At 43.4% G+C, this 13,213-nt stretch overlaps 1 protein-coding gene across 1 annotated transcript in view; it reads right to left on the bottom strand.

Moving 5' to 3' along the window:
• LOC147361861 (ATP-binding cassette sub-family C member 4-like) overlaps nucleotides 1–10,804 on the bottom strand; it is a 147,275-nt gene extending 136,471 nt beyond the window's left edge. Inside the window, exons 1-3 of the mRNA XM_086328418.1 lie at nucleotides 10,800–10,804; nucleotides 10,609–10,719; nucleotides 9,395–9,515 (exon numbers count right to left, since the gene is read on the bottom strand). Coding sequence (XP_086184544.1) covers nucleotides 9,395–9,515; nucleotides 10,609–10,719; nucleotides 10,800–10,804 — 237 coding nt within the window. The remainder of the gene's footprint in view (nucleotides 1–9,394; nucleotides 9,516–10,608; nucleotides 10,720–10,799) is intronic.
• Nucleotides 10,805–13,213: the final 2,409 nt, after the last annotated feature.

The following is a 13,213-nucleotide window of genomic DNA, read 5'->3' as shown; positions in this document are numbered from 1 at the left end:
TACAAATGGAGATTTCCTGTATTAGTGTAAATGTCCCTCACAGAAGGTTAGCTTATACTTTGTCTTCAGAGCTTCTCCTGTGTCTAGTCTCAAAAAAAAAAAAAAAAAAATCAGCTCAAAACAATCCAAAGATGCATCTTCTGGGGTGACATATTCTGCTGCCTTGTAATCCTATACTGTTTTTGTATTTTTGAAATATTCTTGAAAACCTATGTGGCACACCTGAAACTAATACAATGTTGTAAGCCAATTATACTTCATTTTTTTAAATTTTTAATGCTATGTACATGCTTTTAAGAACAAGACAAAAGTGGATTGAAAAGATAACCTTCATTTATTGAAGGAGGAAACAGAACAGGCTCCATCTTGAAAGCAGGACTCCATCTTGGGCTGGACTGTGGACTTTGAGCTATATGCCCAGTATCTATGGAAACAACATACCAATGGAAAAGCAGACCGCCCCCACCCCCCCACCCCACCCCCCCACCCCCACCCCAGTGAAGGAGCCTCAGGAGTTGTACTTAGACTCTCCAGTCACCTAAAAGAATGTGCTAATTATCTCTGTAATAGAACAAAGTCGTAAATCCCATTATGCTTATCAGGGTATGACCACAGGCCTATTGATAAATGTCCACTGTTTAAATATCTAGGCTTATGACACATGAATCATGGGATAACTTTGATCGTATCTCTCTTTCACCTTGTCCAGACTAGTTTCAAGGAATTTGGGGAGGTGGGTTTGAGTACATACACTTAGGGTATAAAAGGTTTTCACAAAAACTGGTCGGGGTCCTTGGCTAAGAGGAGACTCTGCCTTGGGTCTGCCGGTGTAATAAACTGCACTCCACTATCTGCATTATCCTGAGTGAGTTTGTTTCCTGGAATGTGTGGCTACATTATGACTCAAGGTCATCACTGTTGATATTACTAATACCAAATGGATAATATATACACTCAAGAACCAGCAGGGTACACACAACAGGTCCCTGTCCATGTGACTCAATGCTCCTTCCTCCTGTCCCTTACTGTGTTGTCCTCAATGGTTGCTCTTACCCCACTATACCTTTTCCACCACCAGCCCCACTCCCTAGTCTTCTCGGTTGAGTGGAGGTGAGGAACATTTAGAACAAAAGGTTGGGAAATAAATGTAAAGACCCAGTATGGCTCTTGGGGACCCAGCTCTCAGTCAAGGAAGAAACCTTACTGTGGGACTAAGAGGTTTCTGTTTACTTCTTGCCCATCAGCTGAGCTCCAAAGTGAAGGTTTACACAAATATATGTTTCCTACAGCCTCCACCTGGACCAGAGACCATCAGCAAAAGTGACCTCAGACAGAGACCAAGTGACTGGGTAACCAGGCAATGCTAGGCCATTTCTAAGGGTCATGAGAATAGGACATAACTCCCGGCCACTCATCCCCTCTTAGAAAAAGGGACTGAGTGAACCCACTCTGGCTCTCTGAGATCATCCCACTTACACAGCAGCAGGTAGAGACCTCACCTTTCAGAAAGAAGCGCTGATAACCTGGGAGGTGGTCTCTGTGTCTCTGGCCCAGGCAGAGGCTTCAGCTCCTCCTCTCCACCCTGAGGGCCCTGGGCAGACAGAGACCTGTCCTTTCAACCTGCTATCCCTGTGGAGGTGCACACAGGGGCCAGGCATGCTGGGAGCTCTCTGGCTATTCTGTCCTAATTAGGAGTGACCTACAAGTGCACCAAATTCAACATTAGTCTGGTACTTACTTGTTTCTCTAAGCATTAAAGGGATTCTAATATTCACAGGACAGAGGTTTTCATAGTTTGAATCCTAACCCTAAAAGCTTCACCCTGAACTGGCATCATCTGCCTCTTCTTGCTGGTGCTGCCAGTAGTTATGGTTGGTAATAGCACACTGCTTGGGAATCATGGATAATCTGCAAGGCATTCTGTGTACCAGAGGAATTAAGAGAGCTGGAGGTCACAAAGAAAATCTGTTTATATTTTAAAGCATCCTGGGTTCAGTTTAGATCTTCCATTATCTAAAATACAAAGACCAGGGACTTCTCTGGTAGTCCAGTGGTTAAGACTCCACAATTCCAATGCAGGAGGCAAGGGTATGATCCCTGATCAGGGAACTATGATCCCATAGGCCACGTAGCATGGCCAAAAAATAAAAATAAATAAATAAAACAAAGTATATACTATGCTTTTCTAAAAAAAAATAAAATACAAAGACAGGAAAGCAGCATAGACAGATCACAAAATGGGAAGTTATTTCATGAAACCAATTATTTAGCTTACATTCTATCTAACTCAGAAGATATAAGCACTGAAAACCCAAACACCACCTGCAAATCATTTCTGAAATGTGGCAGACTCTTTCTAGCTTTTTTATAAGAAATAACTTCTTTCTGGCTTACTTCACTCTGTATAATAGGCTCCAGTTTCATCCACCTCATTAGAACTGATTCAAATGTATTCCAATACAGTATACTAATGCATATATATGGAATTTAGAAAGATGCTAACAATAACCCTGTGTACAAGACAGCAAAAGAGACACTGATGTATAGAACAGTCTTGTGGACTCTGTGGGAGAGGGAGAGGGTGGGAAGATTTGGGAGAATGGCATTGAAACATGTAAAATATCATGTATGAAACGAGATGCCAGTCCAGGTTCGATGCACGATAATGGATGCTTGGGGCTAGTGCACTGGGACGACCCAGAGGGATGGTATGGGGAGGGAAGAGGGAGGAGGGTTCAGGATGGGGAACACATGTATACCTGTGGTGGATTCATTTTGATATTTGGCAAAACTAATACAATTATGTAAAGTTTAAAAGTAAAATAAAATTTAAAAAAAATAATAATAATAACTTCTTTCTAACTTTTCCAAACAGCAGAGGGTCAACAGATAAATCTAGGAAAACAGAACTATTTGTGTTGGATTTCAGGCTTCTTTTAGCTGCCTGGGGAAATACTCAACATTTACTTCTCATTATGCTTTACTGTCCCAAAACTTCTTGAACTTCACCTCATCAGAATGAAGAGTTCTTCCATTATTATCCCAATCAGTCCAGCTAGTCCTACCCAGCCATCACCTAAGATCTCAGGCCTGGGGCATACACTGTGCAGGAAAGTGTATTCAGATAACAGGGAAGGAGAACTGCTCCATATCCCACTAACTGACCTGGGGTTCTCATTTTTCACTGAGCAAATGTGCCTCCAGATTCACAGAGATACCAGCTCTTTGCAAGCTTCCAGGTACTCTAAGTAACAACATTGATGATCTGGGCAGAGATCAATTCCTCGAAGTCCCAATGTTGTCATGTCCAAGAACCATTACCTTCCTACTCAAGGAGCCAATCTGTAATGATGTCTTAAGAGTGTGGATGGTTATTTAGAACTTAGCTCACCAGGTCAGTTACAACTTCTTCCACTTGGGGATGGTAATGAGGGCAAGTGGCTTCCTGAAGGGCTCCTGGCCCACCTGAACAAAGCATGACACTGCTGCTAATAGTGTCAACACCTAGTCACTTCAGGAACCTGGGGTTCAACCACCTTGGTTCCACCCTCATTTTGATCCCCAATCTGACTTTCTGTTCCAGGGAGTTCCTAGTATCCTATTTCTTATACTTAGGCCAAGGTCAGGATGCATGAGTCTCAGACCATGAAAACAAAGCTCTTAAGATGAGCCGTCCTCACCCTGGATGAGCTCTCAGTCATTGAGATGGTCAGGCTCAGAAGTCAGAGCACCTGAGAGGGAATCTCAGTCTGTCCTTCATGCTTTGTGTGACCACATGCACATGATATAACTGCTGCTGCTGCTAAGTCGCTTCAGTCGTGTTTGACTCTGTGCGACCCCATAGACGGCAACCCACCAGGCTCCCCTGTCCCTGGGATTCTCCAGGCAAGAACACTGGAGTGGGTTGCCATTTGCTTCTCCAATGCATGAAAGTGAAAAGTGAAAGTGAAGTCTCTCAGTCGTGTCCGACTCCTAGCGATCCCATGGACTACAGCCCACCAGGCTCCTCCATCCATGGGATTTTCCAGGCAAGAGTACTGGAGTGGGTTGCCATTGCCTTCTCCCATGATATTACTACTTGGTACTAAATGTCCTCTCTCCTTAAATGGGGATAATATAATACCTAAGAGTTAGTTGAATAACCAAAGGAATAAAACTTTTACCACATATAAAGCACTATAGCAGTTCCAGATTATAGTATTTTTCAAGGATACTTAATACTATTATTACTATACTACTAATAGTACTGCTGTGGCCACCATCACAACTACTGAGTATGAGCCCCTTTACTGCTACTAGTAGTTCTAGTACTACTACAAAGGATGAGCCCCCACATCTGCAAGGTCCTTGACTTCCCAATTCTCTGCCATGACCACCCAACAACCAACCTCCTGAAAGAGGAGCCAGGGCTCCACCAGTTGCACATTATGCAACCTCAGGCCTGGCCTTCCTGGAAGTATTTCTGGAGATAAACGATTTTGGAATCAACACTCCCCACCGCCCTTCCCAAGACACTGCAGTTATCTAGGTGGTCCGTGCCCTCTCAGAGGTAGCACTCTGCCCCACATACCTGTCCTATCCTCTGGCACAATGACCAACCCACCTGTGTCATCAAGGAGAGCTCTATCTCCCAGAACTATCCAGTCACCTGTGAGCTGACAGATTTTCTGGTTTCTCCAGTTGTATGGGGCAGACTTCACCTACCCAGCTGCCTACAGCTCGCAGTGCCCTTCAGTAAAACAGAGTCTTTTTCTTTCCTTTTTCAACCATGCCATGCAGCATGTGGGATCTTAGCTCCCCAACCAGGGATGGAACCTGCATTGGAAGCATGGCATCTTAACCACCAGACCACCAGGGAAATCCAAAAGAGCCTCTTAAACAAGCAACCACACTGCCCACCTGTAAACCACCTGACCCACCCTCTTCACCCCAACACAGTGGACTGATGACAACCCACCTCCTTCTCCATGTAAAACACCTCCTTCTCAGCAACTGCATCTTCCATCCCTCCTGCTCTCAGACACTCACAGGCCGCCCATGTCCCTAAGGCAGCACTAAGGGACCACAGAGAGCATGAGCCACCCAGGGGGGTCTGCAGCAGAACTCCAGCAGGCTCAGCCAGAACAGGGAGCTGATGGCACTGTGTCCCCAGGTGGAACTGTCTCACTGGGGAATCTTGACCCAAGCCCTTCAGGGTCATGGAGGTCACTGACCTCACGGCTTCTGCCTTTGGTTTCCCTGTACATCCCTTCCTTCACCCTCTGCCACTGCCAGGCTCCCAGACTCCACCTTCAACCAGCAATCCACCCCCACAGCCAGGGACAGGAACCAGCATGGGTGGCTCATGAATTCTCCACAATTCACAGTGAAACTGGAGCTCCTCCCAATCAGGGCCTTTGGCTTGGGATACCCAGCCCACTGGGAAGGGGGCAGCCAGGAGAATGCATGTGCTCTTGGGAGCTCTGGCCAACTTCAGCTGAGATGCAGGGATCCAGATTCTGTTCCCCTTGAAGAGGAGGGGTTGACAATTACCACTTTAGGAAAACATTTATCAGATGTGATCTGATCCACATGACCCAACTATCTCACTACTGGCCTTATACCCAAAGAAAACTATAATTCAATGTACAGTAAAAAATCACCACAATATTGTAAAGTAATTATCCTCTAATTAAAATAAATTACTTAATTTTTTAAAAGACACATGAATCTCAATATTCACTGGAGCACTATTTAAAATGGCCAGGACATGGAAGTAACCTAAATATCAATCAACAGAGAAATGGATAAAGAAGATGTAGTACATCTATACAGAGTAACATTTCTCAGCCATAAAAAGGAACAAAATTGGATCATTTGTAGAGATGTGGATGGACCTAGAGAGTGGCATACAGAGTGAAATAAGTCAGAAAGAGAAAATAAATATTGTATATTAATGCATATATGTAGAATCTGAAAAAACAATATAAATTATCTTAATTACAAAGCAGAAATAGAGAAGAAATTTATGGTTACTAAGGAGGAAGGGGAGATGGAATGAACTGGGAAAGTGTGATTGACATACCTTCACTACTATGTATAAAATAGATAGCTAATGAGAACCTACTGTATACTGCAGGGAACTCTACTCAGTGCTCTGTGGTGATCTAAATGGGAAGGAAATGAAAAAAAGAGGAAATGTATGTGTTCATATAGGTGATTCACTCTGCTGTACAACAGAAACTAATTCAACATTGTAAAGCAATTATATTCCAAAAAAAGTTAAAAACAATTATTTGCTGAGTACCTGTGCTATTGTAACTGGGAAGAGTTAATTTTGATTCTTCCATGATAGATCTGTGTCTTAGGCCACTTTTGTTGTTACAGTCACACATAATGGCCTGCCTCAGAGAATCCTGCCCCTCTTCCTGGCTGTTAAACGAAATTGCCTTTGTTCAGAACCCTGTCCACCTGTAGATGGCAGGAAGGAAGAAATGAACACATCCCCCTGCCTGAGGCTTGCCATTCTAGGAGATACTTGTAAGATTAAATGGCCTTTTAACTTTGTTTCCTCACCTCACCTCACCTCATCTCTCATCCATAAAAGAACCTGGCATCCAGAACCCCCACAGGATGGTTACTTTGAGACATTATTCTGCCACCTTCTTGGTCAGCCAGCTCTGCATCCCACGGATTCATTGGCAGCGAGCAGTGTGACCTTGGACCTAGTAACATTACTGGGGCTCTGGTCCAAATTTACTTTCTCAAAACCACGAGGCACATATTCCTTGAGGTTCTAGGATATTTTTTGGTCAAAGATCATTATATCATTTACTAATCACCAACAATATCACCATCCCCAAGAAAAATAAATTCAAAAAAGCAGAATGGCTGTCTGAGGAGGCCTTACAAATAGCTGTGAAAAGAAGAGAAGCAAAAAGCAAAGGAGAAAAGGAAAGATATACCCATTTGAATGCAGAGTTCCAAAGAATAGCAAGGAGAGATAAGAAAGCTTTCCTCAGGGATCAATGCAAAGAAATAGAGGAAAACAATAGAATGGGAAAGACTAGAGATCTCTTCAAGAAAATTAGAGATACCAAGGGAACATTTCATGCAAACATGGGCTCAATAAAGGACAGAAATGGTATGGACCTAACAGAAGCAGAAGACATTAAGAATAGGTGGCAAGAATACACAGAAGAACTATTCAAAAAAGATCTTCACAACCCAGATAATCATGATGGTGTGATCACTCAACTAGAGCCAGACATCCTGGAATGTGAAGTCAAGTGGGCCTTAGGAAGCATCACTATGAACAAAACTAGTGGAAGTGATGGAATTCCAGTTGAGCTATTTCAAATCCTGAAAGATGATGCTGTGAAAGTGCTGCATTCAATATGCCAGCAAATTTGGAAAACTCAGCAGTGGCCATAGGACTGGAAAACATCAGTTTTCATTCCAACCCCAAAGAAAGGCAATGTCAATGAATGCTCAAACTACCACAAAATTGCACTCATCTCACACGCTAGTAAAGTAATGCTCAAAATTCTCCAAGCCAGGCGTCAGCAGTACATGAACTGTGAACTTCCAAATGTTCAAGCTGGTTTTAGAAAAGGCAGAGGAACCAGAGATCAAATTGCCAACATCCACTGGATCATGGAAAAAGCAAGAGAGTTCCAGAAAAACATCTATTTCTGCTTTATTGACTATGCCAAAGCCTTTGGCTGTGTGGATCACAATAAACTGTGGAAAACTCTGAATTTAGAAAGATGGTAACAATAACCCCGTATACGAGACAGCAAAAGAGACACTGATGCATAGAACAGTCTTTTGGACTCTGTGGGAGAGGGAGAGGGTGGGATGATTTGGGACAATGGCATTGAAACATGTATAATATCATATATTAAATGAGTCGCCAGTCCAGGTTCAATGCATGATACTGGATGCTTGGGGCTGGTGCACTGGGACAACCCAGAGGGATGGTATGGGGATGGAGGAGAGAGGAGGGTTCAGGATGGGGAACACATGTATACCTGTGGTGGATTCATTTTGATATATGGCAAACCCAATACAATATTGTAAAGTTAAAAAATAAAATAAATAAAATTAAAAAAAGAGAGAGACGGGAATACCAGACCACCTGACCTGCCTCTTGAGAAACCTGTATGCAGGTCAGGAAGCAACAGTTGGAACTGGACACAGAACAGACTGGTTCCAAATAGGAAAGGTATACATCGAGGCTGTATATTGTCACCCTGCTTATTTAACTTATATGAAGGGTACATCTTGAGAAACGCTGGGCTGGAAGGAGCACATGCTGGAATCAAATTTGCTGGGAAAAGTATCAGTAACCTCAGATATGCAGATGACACCACCCTTATGGCAGAAAGTGAAGAACAAAAGAATCTCTTGATGAAAGTCAAAGAGGAGAGTGAAAAGGTTGGCTTAAAGCTCAACATTCAGAAAACTAAGATCATGGCATCTGGTCCCATCACTTCGTGGTAAATAAATGGGGAAACAGTGGAAACAATGTCAGACTTTATTTTGGGGGACTCCAAAATCACTGCAGATGGTGACTGCAGCCATGAAATTAGAAGAAAGATTACTCCTTGGAAGGAAAGTTATGACCAACATAGACAGCACATTAAAAAGCAGAGACATTATTTTGCCAACAAAGGTCTGTCTAGCCAAGGCTATGGTTTTTCCAGTAGTCATGTATGGATGTGAGAGTTGGACTATAAAGAAAGCTGAGCACCAAAGAATTGATGCTTTTGAACTGTGGTGTTGGAGAAGACTCTTGAGAGTCCCTTGGACTGCAAGGAGATCCAACCAGTCCATCCTTAAGGAGATCAGTCCTGGGTGTTCACTGGAAGGACTGATGTTGAAGCTGAAACTCCAATATTTTGGCCACCTGATGCAAAGAGTGGACTCATTTGAAAAGACCCTGATGCTGGGAAAGATTGAAGGCAGGAGGAGAAGGGGATGACAAAGGATGAGATGGTTGGGTGGCATCACCAACTCAATGGACATGAGTTTGGGTAAACTCCAGGGGTTGGTGATGGACAGGGAGGCCTGGCATGCTGCGGTTCATGGGGTTGCAAAAAGTCGGACACGACTGAGAGACTGAACTGAACTGAACAATATCCTAACTTGGAATAAAACATCTTTTCTTTTCAATCCTTCTTTCCAGGATACTACATTTTAATCAGTTAAAAGGAAAAGAGTAATCCCCCAGAGGTCCAGTCCTGTAAGTATCTTTGTATTCTAAAGATAAATACAACCATTGAGCTACATCATGTTTCCTAGACATTTTATCCTCTGGTTTTAAACCACTGTCCTCTTTCCCTACCAGTTGCATCCATCTCAGTACTGATCTGCATGTGTACAAGCAATGCAATGTATATAAAAGTTTTACCTCAAAAAGCTTAAAAATTGCAAAAGGCACATAGGATTTCCAGTAACACTTTATGATTGCTTTCGTTAAAGAAGGCTCCCGTGCATCTTTCTCAGCTCTCTTCACTTCCTGATCCCAGTACCTGTGATGAGAAACAGAGCACAGTGAACAGTGTGTCCACCAAAGGGGAAAGGGGGCGGGGCAGAGTGGGAGACGAGCCTGCACTACAGGGTGCTCTGTGGCTACCCTACAGATGCTGGCTAACTGCCCACAGGGCTTCTGTGAGCAAAGATGAATGGTGCAGACCTTGAAGCACCAGGCCTGTTTCCCTTCAACAAGCCTTGAAGGGAAAAGTCCTAGTCTCAGGAAATGAGTTCCTCCAAAACTTTGCTGGATTCACAGCACCATGAACAGCTTAAGAGGGCAGACACCTTCCTCCTGCTGCAGAAAAGAAGCTAATTCTGACTACCTGTTGGAAACTCTTTCTCTGACTTGCTTTTTGTTGCTTTTGTTATTACAGTCATAGGTAATGGCCTGCCTCAGAGGACCCTGCCACTCGGCCTGACTGTAAACTAAAGTGCCTTTGTTCAGCTCTTAGAAAATCTGACCTCCCCACCTGTGAATAGAAGAGATTAACACTCCCCTTCTAAAGGCTGGCCATTCCCTTGGAGATGTGTTATAGGACAGAAAATCCTTTCACTTTACTTCCCCATTGCCTCTCCCTCTCTATTCTGCATTTTGACTTTAGTTCCTCATTGCTTCCTTCTCTCTGACTCTACAAAATAACCTGGCATCCAGACCTCCACAAGATGGTTACTCTGAGTCACCAGTCTGCCATCTTCTGGGTCAGCCAGCTTTCCAAATAAAGTCTATTCCTTGCCTCAATATCTTGGCATTGAGATTCATTGGTCTGTCATGCGGTGAGCAGAGTGGGCTTGGACTCAGTAACACTCCAGGGACCCCACTCCCAGGACAGAGCTCAGCCTCCAAGGCCTCGACTGTGGGCTCCCTCCACTTGCACAGATGCACATGGAATATAGACTCCCTGAACCTCCAAAGTGGGCTAAGACCAGGGTTAGCCTGAGACGGGTGAGTATACCAGGTCAGGGTAGGAGGCTTAGAAAAACCCAGAGGAAGGCAAAGCCCCGCCCCCTCCTCCACCACCACACACACACCTTTAGCCCCATGTGGAAATTCTCATTCTCCCTCCCCTTCTCCCTGCTGCCTGTGCTCACCCTTGCAGCTTTTCTCCAAGGTGCTGGCAGCGATCTTCCGGAAGCACCGAGTACATGTCATCTTTTTCTAATCTCCGTTTGTGACCAATTTTAAACAAAGGATTTATCCACCTGTTAAAAAATTAAGAGAAAAGAAGAGAGATGTAAATTCAAACTACACATCTTGTTGCAGAGAAGAAGCCAGTTCTGACTCCATGTTGAAAACTGTTTCTTTGGCTTGCTTTTATTAGTAAAATCATACACAATGGCCTCCTAAAAGAACCCTTGCCCTTCTGCTTGACTGTAAACTACAGTGCCTTTGTTCAGCTCATGGAGAGATAGTTTGTCCCTCCCTACCTGTGAGTGGAAGAGCTTAACACACCCCTTCCAAAGGCTAGCCATTCCCTTGGAGATGGTTTGAAAGACTGAAGATCCTTTTACTTTACTGCCTCTGCCTCTCTATTTTACCTTTTGACTTTAGCTCCTTATTGTTTTTCTCTCTGTGATCTATAAAAGAATCTGGTATCCAGACGCCAATAAGATGGTTATTTTGAGACATTAGCCTAACATTGTACAGGAGACAGGGATTAAGACCATCCCCAAGAAAAAGAAATGCAAAAAAGCAAAATGGCTGTCTGAGGACACCTTACAAATAGCTGTGAAAAGAAGAGAAGCAGAAAGGAAAGATATACCCATTTGAATGCAGAGTTCCAAAAAAATACCAAGGAGAGATAAGAAAGCCTTTCTCCGGGATCAATGCAAAGAAATAGAGGAAAACAATAGAATGGGAAAGACTAGAGATCTCTTCAAGAAAATTAGAGATACCAAGGGAACATGTCATGCAAAGATGGGATCGATAAAGGACAGAAATGATATGGACCTAACAGAAACAGAAGATATTAAGAAGAGGTGGCAAGAATACACACAAGAACTATTCAAAAAAGATCTTCATGACCCAGATAATCACTATGGTGTGATCACTCAACTAGAGCCAGACATCCTGGAATGTGAAGTCCAGTGGGCCTTAGAAAGCATTGCTACGAACAAAGCTAGTGGAGGTGATGGAATTCCAGTTGAGCTATTTCAAATCCTGAAAGATGATGCTGTGAAAGTGCTGCATTCAATATGCCAGCAAATTTGGAAAACTCAGCAGTGGCCACAGGACTGGAAAAGGTCAGTTTTCATTCAAATCCTAAAGAAAGGCCATGTCAAAAATGCTCAAACTACCACACAATTGCACCCATCTTACACACTAGTAAAGTAATGCTCAAAATTCTCCAAGCCAGGCTTCAGCAATACGTGAACCATGAACTTTCTGATGTTCAAGCTGGTTTTAGAAAAGGCAGAGGAACCAGAGATCAAATTGCCAATATCTGCTGGATCATGGAAAAAGCAAGAGAGTTTCAAAAACATCTATTTCTGCTTTATTGACTATGTCAAAGCCTTTGACTGGGTGGATCACAAGAAACTGTGGAAAATTCTGAAAGAGATGGGAATACCAGAGCACCTGACCTGCCTCTTGAGAAACCTGTATGCAGGTCAGGAAGCAACAGTCAGAACTGGACATGGAACAACAGACTGGTTCCAGATAGGAAAAGGAATATGTCAAGGCTGTATATTGTCACCCTGCTTATTTTAACTTATATGCAGAGTACATCATGAGAAACGCTGGGCTGGAAGAAGCACAAGCAGGAATCAAGATTGCCGGGAGAAATATCAATAACCTCAGATATGCAGATAACACCACCCGTATGGCAGAAAGTGAAGAAGAACTAAAGAGTCTCTTGATGAAAGTGAAAGTGGAGAGTGAAAAAGTTGGCTTAAAGCTCAACATTCAGAAAACTAAGATCAAGGACTCTGGTCCCATCTCTTCATGGCAAATAGATGGGGAAACAGTGGAAACAGTGGCTGATTTTATTTTTTGGGACTCCAAAATCACTGTAGATGGTGACTGCAGCCATGAAATTAAAGGAAACTTACTCCTTAGAAGGAAAGTTATGACCAACCTAGATAGCATATTGAAAAGCAGAGACATTACTTTGTCAACAAAGGTCCGTCTAGTCAAGGCTATTGTTTTTCCAGTAGTCGTGTATGGATGTGAGAGTTGGACTGTAAAGAAATCTAAGCATAGAAGAATTGATGCTTTTGAACTGTGGTGTTGGAGAAGACTCTTGAGAGTTCCTTGGACTGCAAGGAAATCCAACCAGTGCCTCCTAAAGGAGATCAGTCCTGGGTGTTCATTTGAAGGGCTGATGTTGAAGCTGAAACTCCGATACTTTGGCCACTTGATGTTAAGAGCTGACTCATTTGAAAAGACCCTGATGCTGGAAAAGATTGAGGGCAGGAGGAGAAGGGGACCACAGAGGATGAAATGGTTGGATGACATCACTGACTCAATGGACACGAGTTTGGGTAAAGTTCAGGTGTTGGTGATGGACCGGGAGGCCTGGCATTCTGTGGTTCATGGGGTCACAAAGAGTCAGACATAACTGAGCCACTGAACTGAACTGAGCCTGCCATCTTCTCTGTCTGTCAGTTCCCCAATTAAAGTCTCTATCTTGCCTCAGCAGCTCGTCTGTCAGATTCACAGCCTATTGTGAGGCGAGCATAGTGAGCTTGGACTCGG

The sequence above is a fragment of the Bos grunniens genome, chromosome 12 (assembly GCF_055505025.1).
Source record: "Bos grunniens cultivar Pamir isolate PY7600 chromosome 12, Bosgru_T2T1.0, whole genome shotgun sequence".
Classification (NCBI taxonomy): domain Eukaryota; kingdom Metazoa; phylum Chordata; class Mammalia; order Artiodactyla; family Bovidae; genus Bos; species Bos grunniens.
This window is presented reverse-complemented; position numbering and strand designations above follow the sequence as displayed.